Below are 334 nucleotides of genomic sequence, written 5' to 3' on the forward strand. Positions count from 1 at the left end.
AACCATCTGATCCAGATGGTCCAGAACCATCCGATCCAGAACCATCTGATCCAGAACCATCCGACCCAGAACCATCCGATCCAGAACCATCAGACCCAGAACCATCTGATCCAGAACCATCCGATCCAGAACCATCCGATCCAAGACTTTAGTTTAAATCAGAATCAAGTCATCTTGATCCAGAGGTTCTGAAGTAGATGTTTAATAACCTTTGGTTCTGATCTGTTGGTTCTGATTTGTTGGTTCTGATTTGTTGGTTCTGATCTGTTGGTTCTGATTTGTTGGTTCTGATCTGTTGGTTCTGATTTGTTGGTTCTGATCTGTTGGTTCTGAT

General features: G+C 43.1%; 2 protein-coding genes across 5 annotated transcripts in view; one reads left to right on the top strand and one right to left on the bottom strand.

The window, feature by feature from the left end:
- Window positions 1-308, top strand: part of LOC108165951 (putative mediator of RNA polymerase II transcription subunit 12) — a 1,026-nt gene extending 718 nt beyond the window's left edge. Inside the window, exon 2 of the mRNA XM_017303273.1 lies at window positions 3-308. Within this exon, the coding sequence (XP_017158762.1) occupies window positions 3-192 (190 nt within the window). The 3' untranslated portion in view covers window positions 193-308. The remainder of the gene's footprint in view (window positions 1-2) is intronic.
- Window positions 1-334, bottom strand: part of LOC103460355 (E3 ubiquitin-protein ligase RNF182) — a 5,626-nt gene that overhangs the window by 3,987 nt on the left and 1,305 nt on the right. The gene's annotated exons all lie outside the window — the stretch shown is intronic.

Source organism: Poecilia reticulata, unplaced genomic scaffold (assembly GCF_000633615.1).
Source record: "Poecilia reticulata strain Guanapo unplaced genomic scaffold, Guppy_female_1.0+MT scaffold_233, whole genome shotgun sequence".
Lineage (NCBI taxonomy): Eukaryota > Metazoa > Chordata > Actinopteri > Cyprinodontiformes > Poeciliidae > Poecilia > Poecilia reticulata.